Source organism: Protomyctophum parallelum (assembly GCF_964188405.1).
Source record: "Protomyctophum parallelum genome assembly, chromosome: 17".
Taxonomy (NCBI): Eukaryota; Metazoa; Chordata; class Actinopteri; order Myctophiformes; family Myctophidae; genus Protomyctophum; species Protomyctophum parallelum.
The window spans coordinates 20,573,736-20,596,330 of NC_139719.1; the positions used below are offsets into that span (position 1 = coordinate 20,573,736).

A 22,595-nucleotide genomic window follows, 5' to 3' on the forward strand; every position below is an offset into this window, starting at 1 on the left:
TAGTACAGGAGTCTAATCTAAATATAGGCTAATATCTGAGAGTCACACTTGTTTGGGTGACCAGTGACCACACAATGAATTTGCATCCTCTAGTCTACAAGGAAGTGGCCTACTTTTGCAACCTAGTTCTTGTCAATCAATTGATGTTATCTCCCATCAAATATGAACTCTAAAATATATGTCACAGTTATCTTTCAAAATCTTTCACAAAAGTGCCCCGAAATAGCTTATCTACAGTACAAGCTCACAGTCACAACGCATCGTGTTGTGAGCAAACAGATCATCTGTATATGTATATGTATTATGCATCCATTCAGTACATCCATCCATCCATATGACTGACTGACTGACTGACTATCAAACACCAGGGGTTTCTATGCAGACCAGATGGACTGATTACATGTAAGTAGCCTACACGTGTCATATGATATGAAACCATTTTGATTTGCTATTGTATTGTTAATAATGGGAGAGATGGGATCATTGTGTCATTGTCTCATTGTTTCATTGTCAAAGTATTTGTATACTATGTACAGTGACAATAAATTGAATCTAATCTAAAAAAAAATCTAATCAGAGGGAGCCCTGTGGAATAAGATGGAACGGTGACTTAGTACGCTTTGTAGACTAGAACAAATATTCTACATGATAGAGTGGCCAGAAAAATATTTGATTGGACATAACTGTACAACGTGTATGGGCAAGCAAGACCTGCTAGAACATGTGGGTTGCCTGCATGCTGCCCTCTCTTCTCTTACCAAGATTTGAATGTGTAAACAAATTAACAGAGATAGGGAATATCTGCAGAGAGAGAAAGCAACATGCACTTACACACACACACACACACACACAGTCTAGGTCTAGGGCCCGTAAAGGAACGGTTACAAGTCAGAGTTAACACCTTTTAGAGGAAGTGATGACTTCCTGCTGCAGTTATAGCACCAAGCTGTGTTACTGCCTCTCTTAGCCTTTCCTCCTCTGTAGACACACTACGTCTAAACACAGGACAGTGGACACTCAACCGAACAGTTTGTCCGCTAGGGGACTGGTTATCATAATAATATACCCCTCAAGATCTCAACCCAAAGTGGGATGGCAACCAATTGGGATGGCAGTGACAATCCACCTGATCAGGTATGTACCAAAAAGAATGTCCCTTATATAACAACGCTCAATTGTGCTGATTGTTTTTATTGTTTTATGTGTGCAGCTTTAGAGCATCCATCCAAAGTTGCATGGCTTGAAACACTGGCAGGACAGTGGCAGGTAGTGTGGTAAATATTCTTGGTTTAAAGTATCATAAGTTAGTCAGTGTATTATTAGTTAGGTCTATTGGAAAGTGGTAACAGTATAGCTATGATGGAGGAGCTATCTTTAAGCTGTCGTGACTATGTCTCAGCCCTTAGTCACTTGTCGCATGGAACATGTTCATCACAGAAAGTGTTTTTTCCCCATTTTAACCAAGTTTCAACTTAAAAGTGTATTGTCACTTAAATTGCAGTTTCAAAAGATAATCATAAAGAAAAAGGAAAATGTCAAACAAACATACAGAGTGTCCTATTTGTTATGTGGGAAGGTTGAGTGGGTGATTGGCCTGATACCCTTTGAGTCAATTTCCTTATCAACCAAAATGAGGAAGTCCCTTAATAACAAGCTCCATCACTCTGAGAGTCTCCCTGTATTTCGCTTGGTTGATCCACTGTGAAACCCCCGTTGTTTTCTCAAGCTCTGCAGCAACAGTTGTAATCTATACACTGTGGTATTTTAGTATTTATTTATTCAGCACAGTATATAAACAATACAGTGAACATACAAATATAAGAAGGGTAAAGTGCTATAGAGGCAGAAAGCCCAAGGGGCTTATACGAGGCCTCTACTAAAACACAATGAAACTTGTACAAGAAATATAGAATATCCAGAATACATGATTGCAGTATAAAAAACATGATTAGAGAAAAGAAGAGATAATACAAAGATATATAATTAAGTGATCTGGTCAATTAAGTGGGTCCTAAACTTATGTTTGAAATGATTTAATGAAGTAGAATTAGATGAGATTGCTATATGTATTCTATAGCTGGGCCCCCCTGAATCTGACACAGACCAGTACGGAACTTTGGGAGATGTGTAAATGATTGGCCTGTCTCGTATTGAAGTGGTGCACATCACTGTTGAACTGAAAGAAGTCTTTACATGGCAAAGGAAATGAAACTGGCTGGTACAATACTTTGAAAATAAAGTTGCAGGTTTGGTATGTATTTAAATGAAAGATAATTGGTAAAATATTGAGTTGTTGTGAAAAGAGGGGCAGAATGAGCAGACCAATCACTGTATGTGGCAATCAACCAGCATTTTCGGTGAGACGGAAATAAATGCTGCCAAGGACTTTTCACAGCACTGTTTGTATACAAAACCTGTCAGGCTGTCAGTATATACCATATCAGACAGTGTGCACCATTGTTGTTGGTGCGTTCCATAATGTTACAACACGACACATTATATACAGTGATCTTTAATGATTGTTATTTTAAAAGGAAATTGGTGGTTAAACCTGGATAGCTTGGATTGACTGTTCATTTTCTGTTGTTACTACATTGTTTCCTGCATTGTGTCACTGTGATAACAAGGCTATAACTCTGTGTTGCAGATGCAAGGCTCACCAATGTTCAGACCAAAACACGTAAAATATAACGTTATTTCATACACCTTCATCAGTGTGATTCAGATATATTAAGTATTTTTGATACAGCAATGTTATATTTTATTTCATATGAGCTTTCAGTAACATGCCCACATAATCATTAACTTCCAATAACACACCCGTTTTGCTCTCAGGGTTCGCCCGGTCATATCACCCCGAGTCATGTACGTAGACTCGGGGTGACAAGAAGAAGAGACAAGAAGGTAGGTATCACTCTTAAGGCTAGACCTTGCAAAGAGTTGCATTGTGCATTGGCCTTCATGCTGTTCAAACTAAATGTCGGCCATTATTTAATCTCTTAAACCCTATAGCCTACTTGGTTGTTCTTCAGGGCTCTATACTAGTGACCCTTTTGTTTCTCCTCTACATTAAATATCTTTGCTGAATAGCCAATCTTTTGTACTGTATATCTGCTATTTTCTGCAAACGTTTCCCCCACAATATGGATTCTGGTGAGGTTAACTTTTCTGACAACATCACATGCAGCTGATGTGTCCCAATTTTTTAACCACTTTCAACCTGGAAATGTTGTTATTTCTATAATGTTATTTCAAAATAGCAGGTCCACAAGCTCAAAACGTATAAAGGTTTTTGAGAAAGAAAGTTCACTTATATGTGTTTTTTATTTTGTATCTATCAATTTGTTTAATTAAGTTCTGAGTGCTGCTCTCAAATAGAAACCTTTTCTTTCTATCTTAATTTCATGACACCTCTTGATCCTTGATTCTCTTCAGGACTTTAAGGACGATGAAAACCCAGAGGAGAAAGTCAGAAGACATAAGGAACAGGAGGTATATGTCTTCATACCTTTCAATACGGAAAAGCATCTGTATCATTTTAGATGTATCTAAATAGCAACATTAATATTATTTTATTATTATTATTATTTTGGAGAAAACCGTTTTAGAACGGACCTCAGGTCCAAATTTGTGTTCAGTCTGTTCACTGACAAATTGTCATTCCTGTAAAGTGTAAAGACTGCGTGCCAATTTATTAATCTGTTTATTTCAGCTTAAACCCTTGTATAAGGAACTGTTGTACACCATCAAGCATAAATTGGGGAAACCGGCATCAGCTACGGTTTTTACAGACGACGAGCTTCGCAAATACATCAGGGAGGTAAAGGCAGCAAGACTAATACACTGACCACACATGTCTCACACATGAACCTGGTCCTGTAACTGTTACTTGGCTGGCTATGGTTGTAGTTTAGCCAGGCGATATGGATCAAATAAAATATATTATTGATATTGCAACAATAGTATCCTATAATGATAATAATCAATGATAAAAATGAATGAATGATCAAATGTATTTATTCTTTCAAAAACGTTTCAAAAATAGCAGGTGTGCAGGCTCACAAAGTGTTGAGATGCAACATGCTTGTAGATCTTAGCTTTTAGAACATTTTTGGAAAATGTTTTTCCAATTTTGAATGTATAAAATTGGGCTACAGTTATCAAAAAACAGGAAAATACAACACTTATGCCATACATTGTTATACCACCCCAGACACTATCTAGTCACATATCACGATATCAATGTAATATAATCATATTGCCCATGTAGCCCTCAGAATAACTTACACAAATGACTGACAGAGACACTCTCTCTCTCTCTCTCTCTCTCTCTCTCTCTCTCTCTCTCTCTCTCTCTCTCTCCCAGGCATTCAGCATGACAGAGTCAGAACACAGTACTCTAATGGAGAAAGTAGAGAACACAGAGGTGAGAACAATCATCATTTACTAATCTGTATCCCCCCCCCCTTTTTTAGCAAAGATTTTACTTTTTATTAATTCATTGAACAGAGATGTTGATAATGTAATTTAGATGCCAATGACAGCTAAGCATGCTTTTACACAAGGCTTATGTTGTATTGGAATAATGGTCTGACTGCCCTGCACAGCCTCCTGTGTACTGTCTGATGGCCATGGTGAAGGAAGCCAAAGGTATCCTTGGAAAAGACATCAGTGGTAGGTTTCCTTTCATGAAGTGGTCTCAGTCTCCTGCAAACCACAACTTTTCCCATGATTGCGATTTCATTTATCATTCGAATGTCTAAAGACAGAGAGTTCTGCATGTGGCCTGTACGAGTACATTAAAGTGAATGTTGGATCGCACATAGATATAAGGAAGCCATATTTAAAGGGCCCACCTTGTTGAGAGCATGAGCTGACGGTGATTGGAGTGTAGAAAATCGTGGCTGATTTGGTAGCAATTAGCAGAGCTGTGATCGGTGTGGAAAAGCGTGCATGGTTTAAAACAATCAGCAGAATGACAGCAGGTCCGTATGTCTCTTGTGTCCATGCATGATGCTTCATGTTGGATTGATTGATTGATTGATTGATTGAAGTATTTATTAACAATTTGCAGAAATACAGTACATTTCAAGTACAACTCAATACAAAAACTGTCAACTGTGAGTGGACGACACCATAAAGTATTAAGCTTGTTTACAAGAGGGTCCACCATTTTCAATTCATCATAACATTTAGAGACGTACAAATATACATACATACATCATAGAGGTAAATGTAAAAAGGGAGATAAAAAATATATTCCCATGAAGTGCAATGATTCAAATAAGTGGCCTGCTTCGTGGTTTAATTCTTGACAGTTGTATGTACGATGAATGTATATTAACAATAAGCTTTATTCATAGAGTTGTGGAGTTTAGATTATCAAACAAAGCAGAGCTATATAGGTTTCCTCTCAGGTTTCCAACAGACCTCTGGTGCATTTCCACAGGTTTCAGTGACCCGTACTGTCTACTAACCATCATGGAGGACGAGAAGGAGAGTCGCACAAGGAGCTCCAGAGCCAAACCCCGTAAATTTATCGTGAAGGACGTGGTGTCAGACGATAAAATCTTCTCTACGGAAATAAAGAAACAGACACTGAATCCTATTTGGAACCAGACCTTCATTATGTGAGTCTGTTTTACACTCAGAACAAGTGAGCTTGCAGATTGGATAAGGTTGGCACACGACACCAATGTACTAAAGAGTGTGTGTGTGTGTGTGTGTGTGTGTGTGTGTGTGTGTGTGTGTGTGTGTGTGTGTGACTGTGTGTGTGTGTGTGTGTGTGTGTGTGTGTGTGTGTGTGTGTGTGTGTGTGCGTGCGTGTGTGTGTGTGCGTGCGTGCGTGCGTGCGTGCGTGCGTGCGTGCGTGCGTGCGTGCGTGCGTGCGTGCGTGCGCGCGCGTGTATGTGTGCATGTGCGTGTGTGCGTGCGTGCGTGTGTGTGTCTTTCATCTCTGACCACAGAGAATTTGAGGACAGTGCGGGTGCCAGCTTCCATCTGGAGATGTGGTAAAGATACTCACCCAACTCGTCTTTGTCTGAAACTATATTATCACTACCCCGTCTTCCCCATTTTTATATCAACTGTCGACATTTTAGGGATAAGGACGAAGAGGTGTCTCTTTCACAGCAACTGGAGGAGTTCAACTTTCGTAATATAAAGAGGTACTATACTGTCTCTTATACACTCCAGCAAGGTAGATGCATGTGACCTATAGCAGGACATAATGGACATTAGAGAAGCTCTTACTGTGTCTCTTACACGTTTTAGAATGATCAAGGACGCCAAAAAAGAGAAGGGCGCGGATGACTTCTTGGGGAATGTTGTCTTAAAGCTACAGGTATAGAACATTTCCTGTTTTTTTAGCTCTGCTTGTTTTTTCCCCAGCCTAATAATGTGTAATACAAATAATGCCTTATACAAAGTACTATTTGACCTCCTGCTTGGGTGTTACGAATCTGTCAATGTTCAGGATCTTCACTGCACCGAGGATCACTGGTATGACCTGGAGCCAAAGACAGAAACTTATCCTGACAGGGGCAAGTGCCATCTGAACCTCAAGTTCATCCACAAAGAAGTGAGTTTTATCCAGCCTTTTCTTTTTTTTTGGTCAAATATGTTTTTCAGAATAAAGGCGCTAGAGTGCCAATTAAGCAGATGGGAACATTTTTCTCTGAAAAGCCCCGCCTTCCGGGGGGGGGGGGGAATATACCTCCACGGGAGGTATAATATACCTCCACGAGTCCACAGTATAATATTCCATTATTACTACATTGCACTGTCAAGTCTGATCTCTCTGTAGAAGCGATAATATTCCAAACGAACGAGATGATTGGTTAAGTCAGAAATGAGGACAGAACATCAGCGTTTTGCTCAAAACCATGGAGAGCGCCGTAGATTCAGAGATATAGCAAGATTTGTCGGCCCGTAAACAAGGAAGTGAACGGCTGCGCGAATGCGCAAAACTGTTTTATTAGAGAAGACGTGTATACATGTTTCTAGCGTCATAAGTGTTAAGAACAACAGATTACAAAATGTAATAGTTCTACAATGTACATTCTTGTACAGGAAAAGAAAGAAAGAATAAAAGTGGACTTAAAAGAAAACCCTCAATCCCTCCCAGCCATACTGTTCAGTCACATAACATAATACAAATTAAATGTGGCCATGAAAAACAAAAATGATAAAGTTGATGAGATAGTGGACCACACCAATGGAGCCCTGGCCTATGCTGTCCATCAAGTGCAGACAGTCTGTTACTATTCAGGTAACAAATGAGGGGCAGCCAAACCTTCTCAAATTGTGTCTCTTCTTTTTTGAAGGAGTACCTTATTCTTTCGAGGTGAAGTGTACTAGTCATTTCATTGACTCAATGTTTGAATGTAGGAGCCTCCTTCTTTTTCCAATGTGTCAATTTTATTTTTGACTGTAATCTGACCATCTGAGAGTATAAAGGATATATATATGTCTTTTATGTTTTGTGTGACTGACAGAGAGATATGACACTGAGTGCTGGTAGAGATGCCTATGTCAACTACTGTGGAATTCTACAGCAGTTTGTTCAGGCCTACATAGCTACACAACAGGTAAGTCCTTTATGTGGCACTTATAGACAGCGTTTTCACCTTAAACCTTGTTTTATTTTCTCTTATACTGTAATCCCTCATCCTCATTTTGCCCAAAAATAGCAGATCTACACACCAGCGTGACATCAGCACGCACCCGCTTTGAATGTTATCAACCGATAACATCACCAGTAGGATATACGTCTTATTACTCGAACGCAATCGAGCCAACATGGTGAAACTGACTTACGTGGTCGGTTAGGGTTAGTAATAGTCGGACAACGTGACCATTACCAGGTCGGACGTCTCCGCGTTTCCTAATTGCAGCCAGACGGCTCCATCGAGTAATAATTAACCTGCTGGTGATTATCAGTTGATTTTCATACAAATCCGTTGAGCACGCAACCAAGTGTGAATTAGGCATTACACCACACTGGAGTATGAATATGGAAGATTGAAATGTCTGCCGTGTGTAGTCCTACAGTGAGATGAACAGTGCAATGCATACAACACTCTCTCTCTCTCTCTCTCTCTCTCTCTCTCTCTCTCTCTCTCTCTCTCTCTCTCTCTCTCTCTCTCTCTCTCTCCCTCTCTCTCTCCCTCTCTCCCTCTCTCCCTCTCTCTCTCTCAGGGTTGTGATCCATGGAAGGGGGAGTTGTGTGCTGAGGCCCAGGTCCTGTTGGAGCTCTATGCCACTCAGAACGACCTCTCACCTTTCCTGCAGGACTTGGCGTAAGCATCCTCATCTTATATTGACTTCAATATTGTACAAACCTTGTATCTCCATATTTCGTCTTTTTATGTTTTTTTTCCCCCCCATAAATCAGTGCACTATTTTATAAATGACTTTGTTTTATGGCAGTGTGGGTTTCACGTTGGTGGTCAGAAACCATCTTACTTAGAGAGCTGCTTGGTTTAATAGGCTTTGTTACCAATGTAAGCATACTTTTGACTGCCTCCATTTGGCCAGTGGTTCTCAAAGTGGGGTCCAGCTGGGTCCATTTGGTTCCATCTGTACTCTCTCAGAGTGAATTGATCCTTGATATCATATTAGTCTCTGTGCCTTTGTTGGTGTGTGTGTGTGTGTGTGTGTGTGTGTGTGTGTGTGTGTGTGTGTGTGTGTGTGTGTGTGTGTGTGTGTGTACCCCTGACAGGAAGTGGGTCGCCTACAGTAAGCTGTACCAGACGTTAGAGGTGGACTCCTCTGTGCTTTTCCAGCAGATCACCAGCATCGAGTACCACTGGCGCCAGCAAGAGCTGCCTTACCAGCAGGTAATACGATACGATATGATACGATATGATGCGATACGATATGATACGATACGATACGATACGATACGATACGATACGATACGATACGATACGATACGATACGATACGGTACAGTACGGTACGGTACGGTACGATACACGGTACGGTACGGTACGGTACGGTACGGTACGGTACGGTACGGTACGATACAATACACGATACGGTACCGTACCGTACGATACCGTACCGTAGCAATTCCTTGGAACACGCTGTCCCGATACTGTATCGGTATCGGAAAAGTATCTGTCATATCTGTCAGTATTTGTCATATCGGGTCATATCGGTATCGGTGAATATGCCAGTCTAACCACCGATCCGACACAGGGGTAAGGGGTTGACACTATGGCAGGTGAATAACATGTTGGGGCATGCAGAGTTTGCTTTCGAGTTGCCCAAACTGCAAATGCACATATGAGTGAGGAGTCTGCTATAAACACAACACGAGATATATAGCTAGATACTAGCTATAAACACAACACGCGAGATCACAACACTGGTATCGGTATTCGGTATCGGCTAACACAGAAATTGTGGTATCGGGATCGGATTGGGAACGAAAAAAGTGTATCGGACATCCCTACTTGCAACCATTATCCCCAATGGCAGTTGCAAAGAGTTGCATTGGTGCGGTTGACCTTAAAACTGTTTTTTTGCGACTAGTTTCGTTGATGCGCGTTTGGCCTTAAGGGTCTACTACACTGTAAAATCCTCCTCATTTAACTCTGGGAGTGTACAAATGGACCTGTGAACTTGAAACTGAAAACATGAAACTTTGTCTCTGTTGTGTGCTTACTGCTTATAGAAAAAGGAACTTGGGGACTCTTTACATGACTTCCTGCATTACGCACTACACCTGGTGTCCAAATACAGAGATGTCTTCCCTCAGAGCGCTACTCTTAAACTACAGACATTGCTCAGGTATATGTCATTGTTTTTTTTATGTCACCTTGATCTACATTAATCTATTCTAGGATCAAATATAATAATGTTCAGGATATGGGAGTAACAAACAAATACAATGGTCAAATGCACTTTTCCCCCAGAATTCTGATGCAGATTTGTAAGACCCAGGCCTTTCAGAAACTGAACCCAGCCCAATTTGAACTCCAGAATGAGGTCACTGATGCTGTGCAGGTTAGTAACTCACTAGGCTGTATTTTGCGTGTCTTAAGTACCTGCAGGTCTTATTCCCTAACTTGAGTAAACTAAAGACCTGGAGGCGTGATCAATGCCATTTGGCTATTCTGATTGGCCAAAGAGCATTGATCACGCCTCCAGGTCTTTAGTTTACTCAAGTTAGGGAATAATTAAGACCTGGTACTTAAGACACGCAAAATACAGCCCATATGACTTAAATAGAGGGTATGCACATGCATGAAGTGAATGGTAAATCGAGTGGCAAAGTGAGTGACAAAGTCAGTTTAATGTCGTTTAACATTGTTTAATGCAATCAAATACAACTTTTCTGTTTGGATGTGTGGGCTGTCAAGGCCAGAAAGTGTTTTTTTTCCACTCAGTAGACGTTCCCGCATAACTTCCGGGTTTGATGATGATGTCACGAGCATACCCTCTATAGAGCGTCGCAGTCCCGCCCCCTTTCAGAACGACGAGTGGCCCAGGAAATGATTCTCCATTTATTTTCTCCATAGGCTTTTCAAAAATTATTTATTTAAAGACGGTTACGCCGCGGACAAAGCCGATCAAATAAATTGAAAGAAGAAAATAAAGGCAGGATACAACACTATTTATTTTGTTTTTCTTCTTCGTAATTATTTGATCGGCCCAAAACATTGTAATTATTGTCATGATTTGTCACGATCCGAGTTGGCTTTGTCCGCGGCGTAACCGTCTTTAAATAAATACTATGGAGAAAATGAATGGAGAATCATTTCCTGGGCCACTCGTCGTTCTTTCAGAACCCAGGAAATAATTCCTGATTCATTTTCCCCAGTATCTATTTAAAGACGTTTACAAAGCCAACTCTTGTTGTGACAAATCATGACAATAAACACAATGTTTTGGGCCGATCAAATAATTAGTACGAAGAAAAACAAAACAAAATTGTTGTGTCCTGCATTTTTTCTTCTTCTTTCTAATAATTTGATCGGCCCGAAACATTGTTTATTGTCATTATTTGTCACAACAAGAGTTGGCTTTGTCCGCGGCGTTAAACGTCTTTAAATAAATACTTTTTGAAAAGTCTATGGGGAAAATGAACGGGGAATTATTTCCTGGGCCCTCGTCAGGGGCCCAGGAAATAATAGAGACTGTGACGCTCTATTGTTATGGGCATATGATGGAATTTGCTGTTCAGTTTTAAGCACTTGAACCCTAACATACGTATCTATTCTGGGGGAGAACATTCATATCAGCGAAAATAGCAGATCTGCAAGCTCTCCATCTAGTATAGACCCCTAGGGATACCTTGGTCGAGGGTTTAAGTGCGGTCAAGTTGCACAGTGAACCTTCTCATTACTAGGGGTCAAGTTTTGTTTTTTTTCCTCCTAAGGAAGGGACAGAGGAGTGGTTCACCATCAAGAAGGGCTTGTATCAGCCCATGACTAAGGTAAATGGTCTGGAGGTGCTTCTCACTTGGTTTCAAGTTATTTCTGCTTTTCATTCATTAATTTGTCATATTCCTTTTCTGTGTCATATCCATATTATGTCCAGGACCTGTCAGAGACTGTCAAAGCCCTCATCAAGTTGACTGAGGAGGTGCAACAAGACATCAAACACAGCAAGGATGTGTGGAATAAAATATTTGTTAGGTACAGTATGCTGGAGAGAAGACGCATATAGCAGACTGGTATTCACTAGCATTAATGTTGTTGCTCATGCTCATGCATAGATATGGCAACGTCATATGTCTTGTCTTCACAGCACTGTTCAAATGGACTTGTTCACTATCGTCTATCAGAAGCTGGAGTCTTTAGTAAGTGCCAAAAGCCATTTAATCATCTTGGTTCTCATAATTGCCAGCATGGTCTTTCTATTTAAGTTGCTATCTCTCTCTGTGCCCTCCTCCTCTCTTCTGTTCCTCTGCAGTTAGCTGCGGAGGTCAGGAACACGTTGTCGTTGCTGGAGGGACATATGGACCAGGGTCTAGCAAACAGTCTCTCCCCCCTTTATCAGCTTCTGCAGGTCATACACAAAGACAAGGCCTTCTTACAGAAGAGGTTAGGAACCTTTAAGTCACGCAATCATGTTCATATCGCAGCACATTCTAACAGTATTTGGGACAAGACCTCACAAGATCTATAGAAGACCCCGCAAAAGATGAAACATTTAAGTGCTGAAATAAATATGTCTAACACTTGCAAAAGCTTTACAAACAGTTGGTTCACGTTACAACAGCGCCACAGCGGAGACATTATGTGGGCATAAATTATATTTTTTTATTGTTACAGGAATAAGTTAATGCAGCTAACAGACTTTCATGAAGGGTTCAGAGACGCTCTTCCTTATTGGTTGAACAAGGCCTTCAGCACGACCAAGGACAGGGTGGAAAAAGCTGTACTGGTAGACCAGGTAAGGTGCACTCTTTGTGATGTATACAGCATATCGGTTGTTTCACTAGTAAGAGACCACATTACGACCAATTACGTTTAGCAGTTTATTGAAACAAAATGAGATGAATGTGGAATGGGATGAGGAACCCAAGGTTAGGACGTCACTGCCCCCTTGGATTCCTATAGAAATAGAGACAGAAGGAAGAAGAGCAGTACTCAGTCACGACCCATGTTTGGTCTGTTGTGAAGCAGAACAACAAGCCGGCTGAGAGATCACAGGTGTATTTATACTGTGATGAATGATTGCAGCAAGCATTGGCTGTGGTGAGTGGAGGCAGGTGCAGTGGATACGGGTGATTGTAAATGGGGAGTGGCTAATGAGTGAGGGCTAAGTGTGGTAGATAGGGAAGCGATTGAGAACGGGGAGTGGCCATGATAAGCAGAGCGTGTTCTCTACTCCTGAACCTACGTCGAACACAACTACATTTGAAACAGTCATTTCCGATCGATCGGTCACCGATCCTTTATACCATTTAAGTGGTATAAAAGTCAATCAGATATATACGCTGTAGTATAATATCGTTTTGCATCTTTGTGACAGGCCTGAACATTCTCCCCTTCCATCCCACACACACGGTAACAGTTTTGATGTGGGTTTTGACATAATCATTTTGGAAATATGGTATCGGTATCAGAGAAAAACTATCTGTGATTGTTTTTGTGAAAGAACCTGATCGTAGTTTGGTATGCATTTGGCCATGGAGTCCATTTGATTGCTAACTATCAATACTTTAACTGGGGACCCCCTGGGGGACCCCACTTCGAGAACCCTGGTTTAAAAGTTCCACCTTTATCCTATTGATCTAACAGGCACAAAACTGTCCAACTGTCAAAGGCCTCTAGGAAAAGCCCTGCCAGCCTAGTTGAAATGCAATCTGCTTTTCGCCAGATTATGAGTTTTGCATTAGCTGGCAGATACTTAACTTTTCTGGGGTTGACACTAAGGTCTCAGAGGCACTTACAGGACAAGTACAGGTCATGTTCTACTTGCCCTAAGGTCAACTTATTTTACTTTCCACAGACCATGCAGCAGACAGAGAGCTCTGGCCATGTTCAGTAGTTTAGACAGTAGACAGTAGTTTAGTCCTGTGTTGTGTTCATAGACGGTTGTGTCCACTCTCATACGAGCACCTGATAGCAAACTCCACCTGCCCGGAAGTTTTATTTACCCGGCCAGGGGCAGGTGGGCAACCCTTGGTGTCAACGGCTGACTTTTAACCCCATCCATAAATGAATCCTAATCACAATGTTTTAATATTCATATTCAACCTGCAGCTGCAACCCCTGCAGTCCGGGCCAATACCCATCAAACACAGCTCGTCAGCGGTGGACCTGGTGGCGTGCATACAGCCTATCTGCCAGATGTGGGAGCAGCTAGCCTGGCCTGACCCCGAAGAAGCCTTCATGCTAATGGTCAAGCTAACCGAGGTACTGTACTGTACTGTACTGTACTGTACTGTACTGTACTGTACTGTACTGTACTGTACTGTACTGTACTGTAGGCTACTGTACTGTAGGCTAATGTACTGTACTGTACTGTACTGTACTGTACTGTACTGTACTGTACTGTACTGTACTGTACTGTACTGTACTGTACTGTACTGTACTGTACTGTACTGTACTGTACTGTACTGTTTCCCAAACACTGGGTCGGGAGTCTGGACCCACATGTGGGTCACGGACACATTTTTATGGGTCCTACATTTTGTTTTTAATTATTATCATTTCAAAACATTAAAAAAAAAAAGTCTTACGTCTTAACAAATTCCATAAATTAGAATATTTATTTTCACTACTTTCGGTCCCAGGCGAATGTCTAATTTCTCTTTTGGGTGGCGGGCTAAAAGGTCTGGGAACCACTGCTGTACTGCATATGACCCACTCTGTAATGTTCACTGTGACACATTTTTCACGCGTCTCGTCTTTTCAGGATGTGTGCAAGATCATGGCAACCTACTGCCATATGCTGAAGGAGAAGGTCAGGAAACTGTCTAGGAACTCGGACCACGGCAGTGCCATCAACATGGTGAGCAGACAGACATAGAGGCCAGCCTGTTCTGCATCCAAACACTTATCGAGCTGTGCTTTCATGTGAAATGTATACCCATTCTGCAAACTGTTAATAAATACTTCAAGCAATCAATCAAGCAATATCCTGTGCTTTCCGAAAGGAGTAAGTAAACCACCAAATGTCCCCCCACTTGATCCCCTCTGATTGGCCTTGCACTGACTATAATAGACACTTTATTTATTTGTAAGCATTTTTAGGCAGACTGTAATGGTCACTTTATTTGTTTTATAGGACATGATACGATGAGACACTGTAACCTTGTGTTGTTGACTGTTGTTTTCCTGCATAGTGCTGGAAAAGCATATACTATTGTATACCGTTGTTCTGTTTTGCTGTATATGACGTACTGTACTGTAAATCCTTCCTCTTGTACTACGTAGCTCTGTTACTCTAACAGTTAGAGTTAAGAATCTAACTGCTGTACGTGCTGCCTCCAGGCGACTGATATCTATCTAATCTATCTCTATGTCTGCAGCTGTGCGTGGTGGTAAACGACCTCGAGTATCTGCGGTCGTTCGTGGACCGTCTTCACACCCAGCTGAACTGGGCGGGGCTTCAGGAGCGCACGCGCACGGTGATCGCAGAGAGCCAGTTCCACAACACGCTGCCGTCGCAGCTGGAGCAGGCCCAGACGCTCCTCAGACGAGAGATACGCTCTGCTCTGAACACTCTGGGGAAACAGGTGGCTATGATGACGACCAGACGTTATACATGAACCCATGCACACCCATTCTGACCTGAGATCAGATTCAAAAAATGTCTTCTACATCCTGAAAGTTTTCATTCTGACCTGAGATCAGATTCTAAAAATGTCTTCTATGTCAGTCGCTCTTCGATTTTTCAAAAATAAGCAGACCTACAAGCTCGTAGCGCGCCACTCGGTGGCGCGCTATGAGCTTGTAGATCTGCTATTTTTCAATAGCTAAAGCACGACATGATGGGTACACCAAAATGGGTTCTCGCCCAAAATGGGTTAAGTGCCATTGTATACTTTGTTGCACAGAATGCTATAGTGTCATATCAGATAATGTAAAAGAAATCATCATAGTTAAATTCATGATTCTGTAGTACAGTTACAGCATGTACAGCTAACCTCACAACTCAACACTGTGAGCTTGTACGTCAGCAAAACTCCTATAGACAGCTATGTGTGTGGCAGACACAGACACACACAGGCCAGGTAGGAGTGATTGTACAGTACAGTACAGTACAGTACAGTACAGTACAGTACAGTACAGTACAGTACAGTACAGTACAGTACAGTACAGTACAGTACAGTACAGTACAGTACAGTACAGTACAGTACAGTACCACTCACTTCAGACGGGCCTGATTTTTACTATTCTTTGTTTTACTTTTCGCCTTTAACGACATTCCCAAAATAGGGATTGGTCATGAATTGATTGTTTTATTTCATTACTGGTTATAGTTTATTATCGGTTATATTTTAGAAACGATCAAATTCATCAGTTCGATTGCCCTAGTTTTATCCATTTGTCTCCCTCACACAGCTGAACACAGACATTGAGACTCATATAAGGAGCATGGGCACGCGGCAGAGGCGGGCCTCCAAGTCCATTGAGGATGTAAGTATTACAGTGTTGCTTTTGGCAGCAAATTTTAATTTTAGTTTAGTCATATAGTCTTAGGAATAGGAATAAAACTTAATTTAGTTTTAGTCACATTTTAGTCATCTGAAATGTTTTAGTGTTAGTCTAGTTTTAGTCGACTAAATGTCATAAGATTTTAGTCGACTAAATCTACAGTTGATTTAGTTGACTAAAATGTATTTTGGGGGACCTTGATGGTGTCGTAAATGGCTCATTTTACACTGCGATGCGTTGTGGGCTTGTAGATCGGCTATTTTCAGCATGCAACCAAGCGTAAAATGACTTATAGTACTGGATATTTTGTCCACTAGTCCCTTCCTAACATTTTAGTCTAGTTTTAATTTGTTGACGAAATTGTCAATATATTTAGTCTTACTTTTAGTCATCGTAGCTTAGTTTTCACGTAGTTTCCATTTAGTTTTTGTCTCCACCAGCCGAAGGCTAGGGGGAGAGTATGTTTTGCACTCCGTCCGTCCGTCCGTCCGTGTGTCCGTGTGTCCGTGTGTGTGTCCGTCCGTCCGTGTGTCCGTGAGCAGCTAAACTCGGCCACCGTTAACCCGGTCGATGCCAAATTTTGCACACACACTCCCTGGATGCCAACGATGAACCTCTGCCCCAAACTTTCCAGAACGGCCTGTTATAGCGCCACCAAGAGGCCGCTTTGTGCAAAACAAGTTTTTGCACAGTACACCTACAGATTTTGTCCAAACATCACGCAAATTCGTACACAGTCTCTCTAGAGCCATTCAACGAAACAGGTCTTTCAGATTTCCAGAACGGCCTGTTATAGCGCCACCAGGAGGCTGCTCCAGGAGGCCGCTTTGTGCAAAACAAGTTTTTGCACAGTACACCTACAGATTTTGTCCAAACATCACGCAAATTGGTACACAGTCTCTCTAGAGCCATTCAACGAAACCAGTCTTTCAGATTTCCAGAACGGCCTGTTATAGCGCCACCAGGAGGCCGCTTTGTGCAAAACAAGTTTTTGCACAGTACACCTACAGATTTTGTCCAAACATCACGCAAATTCGTACACAGTCTCTCTAGAGCCATTCAACGAAACCGGTCTTTCAGATTTCCAGAACGGCCTGTTATAGCGCCACCAGGAGGCCGCTCCAGGAGGCCGCTTTGTGCAAAACAAGTTTTTGCACAGTACACCTACAGATTTTGTCCAAACATCACGCAAATTGGTACACAGTCTCTCTAGAGCCATTCAACGAAACCAGTCTTTCAGATTTCCAGAACGGCCTGTTATAGCGCCACCAGGAGGCCGCTTTGTGCAAAACAAGTTTTTGCACAGTACACCTACAGATTTTGTCCAAACATCACGCAAATTCGTACACAGTCTCTCTAGAGCCATTCAACGAAACCGGTCTTTCAGATTTCCAGAACGGCCTGTTATAGCGCCACCAGGAGGCCGCTCCAGGAGGCCGCTTTGTGCAAAACAAGTTTTTGCAGATTCAGATTCAGATTCAGATACCTTTATTTGCCATTGTGTAAAACACATAGGAATTTGCTTTGACATTGACATGTGTGCATTTCTTTTTCCTTTTTTCACATATAACGAAAAAATGACAACAACACAAAAACAACACCGTGCAGAAATTATAAATATAAAGTGCAGAGTTCCTGGAATAGTGCAAAAAACATGACCGGTGACACTCCCTAGGGGGCAGGGGTGGGAGGGAAACCAGAGTCATTTAGCAGCCTGGCAGTACACCTACAGATTTTGTCCAAACATCACGCAAATTGGTACACAGTCTCTCTAGAGCCATTCAACGAAACCAGTCTTTCAGATTTCCAGAACGGCCTGTTATAGCGCCACCAGGAGGCCGCTTTGTGCAAAACAAGTTTTTGCACAGTACACCTACAGATTTTGTCCAAACATCACGCAAATTGGTACACAGTCTCTCTAGAGCCATTCAACGAAACCAGTCTTTCAGATTTCCAGAACGGCCTGTTATAGCGCCACCAGGAGGCCGCTTTGTGCAAAAGTTTTTGCACAGTACACCTACAGATTTTGTCCAAACATCACGCAAATTGGTACACAGTCTCTCTAGAGCCATTCAACGAAACCGGTCTTTCAGATTTCTCAGACTCCATCCTGATTGGTTAAGATTGGCTTCCAAAGTTCACAGGAGTGCTCAGTTTCAAACAAAATGCTGCAAATCATGAACACATCGCGTGATTTCCGTGAAATTGTGCACCCACATTCCCACTAGGCAGAGGACGAAATGCCACATGAACAATTTCAACTCAGCCTCAAGGTGGCGCTATAACTGGCCGAAAAGTGTTTTTACCTCTAACTGCACGGATCTGTGGATAACTTTGTATGCCAACTCCCTAGAGGCCAAGGAAAAACCTTTGCCTGGAATTCTTCACATCTGCTCATCCTGGTGGAGACCTGTGCCCAGTAGGGCACTTTTTCTAGTTGTCAGTGAAAAAGGATAGCCGACGAACATTTGTAGCCCAAACATAGGCTCTACTTTTACATGCTTACTTTTCTGCTTCAGGCCGTTGACCCTCTGATGAAGTACCTGGAGAGAGAGCTGCATTATATGAATGAAAACCTGGTGCAGGAGAACTTCAACAGGTAGGTATGGCACCTCCTTGCAAGTCAATTGGGATATGATCAGGCTGAGACCTATCTTGCCCAAATTTGGAGTCATTACACTACAGTATGTCATAGAAATGTCAACTGACATCATGACATAGAATCTATGTCAGGTCCTGACATAGATTCTATGTCATCAGTCATCTATTATAGATGACTGGTATCACAGGCTGGCCACATGAATGAGATCAATATTGAGATCACAGTCCACACACGTCTCATAATTAGGTCAAATTTACAATTCAAACTTTACTTCATTTAGCCACATGCAGTTGACATGCTCTTATCCAGAGTGCAAAATCAGGAACCCTAGTCAACAAATGACAGGTTAAAGTCAACAATGTAATGCTTCAAAGATACTAGGATACTTGGTAAACATCAGAATCTACTGGAAAATTATTCAAGTTAAAGGAAAGAGTAGTGCAAGTCACATCTGCTGGTGGCATGCAGTCTGAATATTGCTTTGTAATAATTGTATTTTGTTCCCGCATCAAGTTTGCTGACCCCTCTATGGATGAACTCAGTGAAGACCATCTACCAAATGATGACTCAGCATCCACACCAAGAAGGGCTCATGGTGTTATGTCAGAGATTGGAGTATACTCTTGAGGTCGGTCCACAAACCTAGCAGTTTATCCAAGACTATAGACACACATGTACAATCAGTAACAGACTAGTGCCCACACATGCCCTTGGGAATTACTGAAGATACTATGCTTAAAACCTATATATGTGTGTTTCATAGATATCACACATACCCTTCATTTGATTGAATGTATTGTATTTCAGTGCCTCGAGCAATGCTTTCATGCAGAGGGCATCGGCCTTCCACTGGAAGACCTCCACACCGAAGACTACAAGGTACGTAGCTATGAGTTGCCCTTCTACATCGTCCACTATTAAACCAAAGCAGAAGGTTTCAGTGTCCGTTTTCTCTCTTTCCCACGCAGAGTCTGAAAGTTCAGTTGACACACAACTGTCTCAGCAGTGAGCAGCTCGTGGAGAAATTCCTAGAGAAGAAAGTATGGGACCAGGTGAGGTCCATAATGCCATTCGAGAAAAGATCTGTGGATGGATGCGTTTTTTTTGCTCATTCTTAACCACTTAAACCAGATTTTAGCATTGTACGATGGTATCACCCTGCAAAAACAGCATATCTACAAGTTATCTATCGATCTTGGCACAAAAAGTGTGTTGTGTTGTTGGTTAAAGCCATATCTTTCCATGCTCTATGCACGTGTGCTGTAGAAAGTGTACAATCGAGAGAAGTACGGTGCCGTCACGCTCCTCACATCGTACAGCAGATCAGACCACAGACTGCGTGTTGAGGTTTTGAACGCAGTCAACCTCCTACCACTAGACTCCAATGGTGAGAGCACACACACTGAAGCCAAGCTACTGTAATTGGTGGACAGTCTGGACACATACTGTACTGTATTATTGTACATACACTGTCTATTTGCCATTGCATCCATGACACTTTGATGGTACATTCTCGTGCAGGTTCTAGCGATCCATTCGTGCAGCTGTCTCTGGAGCCTCGGCATGTCTTCTTCGAGGTGGAGCCTCGCCGTACCCAGATCAAGACTTGCGACCTCAACCCCCTGTTTGAAGAGGCCTTTGAATTGTATGTCGTTGCCGTTCGTCTCAGGCCAGATTATACCAACGGTCTTCTCCAATGGTTTTTGTCATCCTCTTCTTAAAGGGGATGTATGTTGTTTTGTAAAGAAAGAAGTTAAATCACTACTGAAGAGTTTATTCGGTATGTCTTGACCCGTGACAGGGACAGGGTCTGACATCCCTGTCACACAGCTGCTGTGAGGGGCCTGACATCCCTGTAAAAACTGATGATTACCATAAATATCACTTACATTACACCCCCTTCAACTTATGTTTTCTTCACCCTTATCTCAGAGTCTCATTTACATTCATTCATGTTGTTGGTTTGACAGGGAACAGGGCCATATTGACATTATTGCGAATGCACAAAGGCAGCACCGGCCAACCAATCCCCCATTTCTCTGTCCACATAATGCATTTGTTCTCCCTTTTCCATTCCTCGCTGTACAACAGCATGGTATCACTGGAGCAGTGCCGGGCTCTGGGGGCATGCCTGGTGGTGACGGTTCTGGACCATGACACCCTGAGCGCCGATGATTTTGAGGGTGAAGCGTTCCTGGCCCTGAAGGCCGTGCCGGGAGTCGGCGGAGGAGGCGATGAGGCCGATGGACATACCTCCCAGCCGGACGCCACCCCTGCTCAGATGCGCCTTCCCCTGATGCATCCCAAGCCCAATGGTATGTCATAAGCCCACCACACACCGTCTGCGAACGCCGCGCGTCAAAACAGCCACCTCCGTTATTTTCAATGAACCTATCCCACACTGGCGAAGTCCGACGCGCATTCACGCCTCGCCTGACGCTCCGATACGCCACTGTTCTATTTTCCAGGCGTTGCAGCGCGGCAACGCCTGTGCCGCGTCGCTGCGCACCCGGTGTGTGTTGGGCTTTACTTGGTGACACAGTCGAATGACCAAGAAGGAAGGCACTGGAGCGTTGAAATGCCGTCACTGTTTGCCGGCACCTGCAACCTGGCGTTCCCGTTTTGGGCATGTCAAATAGCTAAAACAGCCGATCTACCATTGTGAGCATTTAGATCTGCTATTTTTTAAACAGAACTTAAAGTGGTTAATTCATATTTTTGAATGAATTATAACACTTCTAAACAAATCATTGTGGAACACAGGAACTCATTGTGTATCTCAATTAATGTTTTTTCTTTCTTCCAGATGACAGCTTGAAGTTGCTGGAGTCCAGGAAAGACAACAAGGAAGGACAGGCCTTTGTGAAGAAGCGCAGATTGAGAGAGAAACAGTCCAAGGAAGGCGTTCAACTATAGTTCAAGACATACATACACACACACACACACACACACACACACGTCACGCACGCTTCGTCCAAAAATATACAATTTGTTTTAATGATCTATATGAAAAAGCCACACAAAATTAACACTTGGATGTTGTGTTGTGCGGGTCGTGTGGACTGCATGACAAACATGGGTACAAGAGACCATCACAGTGATCATGAACTCTCATCTGCAATTAACCCCCAACACACACAGATACATATATCCTTAAGCCTGATTTATACTTGGTTGCGCATCGAAAATATCAGATCTGTAAATTTATAGATCGTGGATCTTGTAGAATGTAGAAAGCGAGCATAAATAAAATCAGGCATTATACCCATATGGTTCCCGATACCTCGTCTAGTCAGTGCAAGAGAAGAGTTTGCCATCACTGAACTACGTAAGTACATTAGACTACATTTGAACACAATGAAATGTCAAAAGAAAAGAAAATGATATGGCAGAAAAAACCGTAATACATTTGATTTATAAAATACAAATAGGCTGGTTTTGACAAAGAAACTTGTATTTTTGAGTTAACATAAAAAAAGCGTTAAACTTGCTAATGAAAAAATACTGTATATGTAATTTTAAAGACTACACACATTGACAGAGTACAATTGTCTTGATTGTGTTAACATGCTCCCCTGTTCCAGTCGACATGAGGAATATTACAGACAAAACCTGAGAGTCCCTTAACAGAGCCCATCTGTTGTCAATTTAAAAAAAGTCTTCCTAAATTTTAAATATTTCATCATCATCATCATCATCAAACTGTAACCACTGATTTGTATCTTTGCTTTGCTAGAGAAACCTATGAAAAATAAGAGAATGAAAAAAGGAACAGACGTCTTTACATGCACTACCAGCAGGCTGGTATCGCGAGCATTGAGACATGGCTGTCTGGATGAAGTTGCCTTTCATTCGGGGCAAGAACCCTAA

The 22,595-nt window shown here is 42.1% G+C and overlaps 1 protein-coding gene across 1 annotated transcript; it reads left to right on the top strand.

Annotated features, from left to right (window-relative positions):
* Positions 1-1,011: 1,011 nt before the first annotated feature.
* On the top strand, positions 1,012-21,643 carry unc13d (unc-13 homolog D (C. elegans)). Its single transcript, XM_083787860.1, has 34 exons — positions 1,012-1,134; positions 2,648-2,680; positions 2,836-2,904; positions 3,436-3,492; positions 3,713-3,820; positions 4,367-4,426; positions 4,608-4,674; positions 5,450-5,630; positions 5,967-6,011; positions 6,102-6,167; positions 6,274-6,343; positions 6,476-6,580; positions 7,497-7,589; positions 8,200-8,300; positions 8,723-8,840; positions 9,682-9,797; positions 9,923-10,013; positions 11,389-11,445; positions 11,550-11,647; positions 11,760-11,811; positions 11,925-12,055; positions 12,287-12,407; positions 13,724-13,876; positions 14,379-14,474; positions 14,995-15,201; positions 16,031-16,105; positions 18,643-18,722; positions 19,239-19,353; positions 19,533-19,604; positions 19,694-19,777; positions 19,992-20,112; positions 20,247-20,370; positions 20,817-21,040; positions 21,532-21,643. The coding sequence occupies exons 1-34, from the start codon at positions 1,093-1,095 to the stop codon at positions 21,639-21,641; spliced, it is 3,342 nt and encodes a 1,113-aa protein (XP_083643986.1). The 5' UTR covers positions 1,012-1,092; the 3' UTR covers positions 21,642-21,643.
* The last annotated feature ends 952 nt before the right edge of the window (positions 21,644-22,595 follow it).